Consider the following 2541-nt stretch of genomic DNA (forward strand, 5'->3'; position numbering starts at 1 on the left):
AGGGGCAAGAGTTTGCTGTTTTAGAGACTGTAAAGTAGATTTTTCTAGAGAGTAGTGTTTACTCTCTAGAAAGTAAATACTAGAAAGTATTACTCTTTAGAAAGTTGTCAGACTAGGGACTCAAATAGGGAGATCACCGAAGTTTCCTTTAACACTATTATCAGGTTAATAATTATTTGCTTCACAGAAAAAGAATGAATATTAATGATAACCATATCTAACACTTGCAATGTGAAAATTCTAACGCTTCTTAATTTGTCTTTAGGTCTCCAGTTCTGTGTATCCTGTTAGACTCTTGCTCTCTCAATGTATTTGTCAACTTATCTTTTATATCTGTTATTTATCATTTATCCATATGTGTAACCATCATCTTTCTTTCAATTTCTTTGGCTTCCACACCATACATATTAATGGCCCCGTATATTTTATCTTCAGAGAATTTGGGATACGTCTCAAACCCGCTTTTGTATATGTTCAATTCTAATCTATATTTAGATATATATTTTTAAGCATTGGGTGTTTTCATGACGTTGTATATTTCTTTCTGTATAACAAGTCAACACGTTACATTTTTTATTTTGCACAATTTTATTTTGCCTGTTATTTCTCTATTTAAAATCAGTGTCAAAATATTCACCTTACTAAGTTAGTTATTTTTCCACTGACTTTAATATCTGATTTTCTTCCCACAGGGAGAAAATAGAAATGACCAAGAATGGTGACTCACAATTAAGCAATGAAAAGAAGAAATGCTAGCACTCTGGAAGGTTTCATCCTACTGGGCTTTTCTGACCAGCCCCACCTGGAGATGGTGCTCCTTCTCGTCATCTCTATCATATACATTCTGACACTGATGGGGAACACAGCGATCATACTGGTCTCGTACTTTAACCCCAAACTCCACACGCCCATGTATTACTTCCTCTCCAATCTCTCCTTCCTGGACCTCTGTTTCACCACCAGTGTTGTCCCACAAATGCTTTGGAATCTCAAGGGGCCTGACAAGACCATTAGCTACACTGGTTGTGTGATCCAGCTGTATGTTGCTTTGGGGCTGGGCTCCACGGAGTGCATCCTGCTGACTGTTATGGCCTATGACCGCTTCAATGCTATCTGTCGACCCCTCCACTATGGAGTCATCATGCACCCAAAGCTTCTCCGGCAACTAGCAGCCCTGGCCTGGATCAGTGGTTTTGTGGGGTCCACGGTTCAGACCATCCTTGTTTTCCAGTTGCCTCTCTGCAGCCATCATATGGTGGATGATTTCACGTGTGAGGAGCCTGCCCTGATTAAGATTGCCTGTGTGAACACAACCTTCCTGGAAAATGAGCTCTCCATAGCTTCTGTTTTCTATGTGGTGATACCTCTGGGGCTTATTCTGGTCTCCTATGGCTGCATTGTTAGGAGTGTGCTGAGGATAAAATCCACTGAAGGCAGGAGGAAAGCATTTGGGACTTGTGGGTCCCACCTAATTGTTGTGGTTTTGTTTTTCGGGACTCTAACTTCCATTTACATTCAACCCAAGAGCAAATACACCCAGAATTACAGTAAATTCCTCACCCTCTTCTACACTGTAGTGACACCCTCACTTAATCCTTTGATCTACACCTTGAGAAACAAAGAAGCTAAGTGGGCGCTACAAAGGTTGGTGGGAAGAGACCCAAGTTAGGAACAAATGTGAAATCCTCATGCAATCCCTCAGATATTTAGGATTTTTAGCATCATCTAGGTTTGGTTTTTCCTTTTGTTTGTAAAGATCACAGCTAAATCTCCTGAATAAAATGCTATGAAATTTTCTTTCAATGACATGGTGAAGTTGCCTACTCTAAATCCTTCTCATATTCCTTTCCAGAAATGTTATGTCTCTTTTTTCTTTTGGCTGTTTCCTAAAGATTCTATGAATAAATAAATAAATGTTTATAGTGGTGCATATGTATGCATATTATAATTTTACAAATCCTGGAGTTATTGCTCTAGGGATTAACTAATGGCAGGGTGGATATGTTCATCACAGATCTATTTTCTCATCACAGAAGAAATCACCTGCCTCATAGAGATAGAACTTTCTTGAGAACTTTCTATTGTTTTCCAGATCTCTCATTTAATAGTTCCAACAGGCCGTAACTGTTCTGTCCGTTGTTTACATACAAGCATAAAGGTCCACTGGAAAACCTACAATTACCTAACAGTTTTTCTTTCAGGGGGATTATTGATTCTTGTTCATTTACTAGAGGCATCTGGGACTAAGTACATCCAGGGATATTTCTGATCTCTTCCACCCACAGAGAAAGCTTCCAAGAGATATGAGCCATGAGACAGAGTATTTCTCATTTGTACAACTCTTGTTCTCACATAATGGCTCTCAATCTCTTGATCAATTCTTTACCTCTCTATTTGGAATCTAAGCAAATAGGTATTAGAATTTTAAAGTATTGTCATTTAATCTAAATATCTATATTTGTCACAATATATAGATTTCTTTACCAAGACATGTATTTGGCCTCCTATATGTTATTCCCTTTTATGGATATCATAACTTTA

At 38.2% G+C, this 2541-nt stretch overlaps 1 protein-coding gene across 1 annotated transcript; it reads left to right on the plus strand.

Moving 5' to 3' along the window:
• Nucleotides 1–736: 736 nt before the first annotated feature.
• LOC122429698 (olfactory receptor 2G3-like) lies at nt 737–1669 on the plus strand. Its single transcript, XM_043450257.1, has one exon. The coding sequence runs from the start codon at nt 737–739 to the stop codon at nt 1667–1669; it is 933 nt and encodes a 310-aa protein (XP_043306192.1).
• Nucleotides 1670–2541: the final 872 nt, after the last annotated feature.

The sequence above is a fragment of the Cervus canadensis genome, chromosome 28 (genome assembly GCF_019320065.1).
Source record: "Cervus canadensis isolate Bull #8, Minnesota chromosome 28, ASM1932006v1, whole genome shotgun sequence".
Taxonomy (NCBI): domain Eukaryota; kingdom Metazoa; phylum Chordata; class Mammalia; order Artiodactyla; family Cervidae; genus Cervus; species Cervus canadensis.

Coding starts and splice junctions, on each gene's coding strand:
- LOC122429698 (XM_043450257.1), top strand. CDS start 737: ATGAAAAGAAGAAATGCTAGCACTCTGGAAGGTTTCATCCTACTGGGC.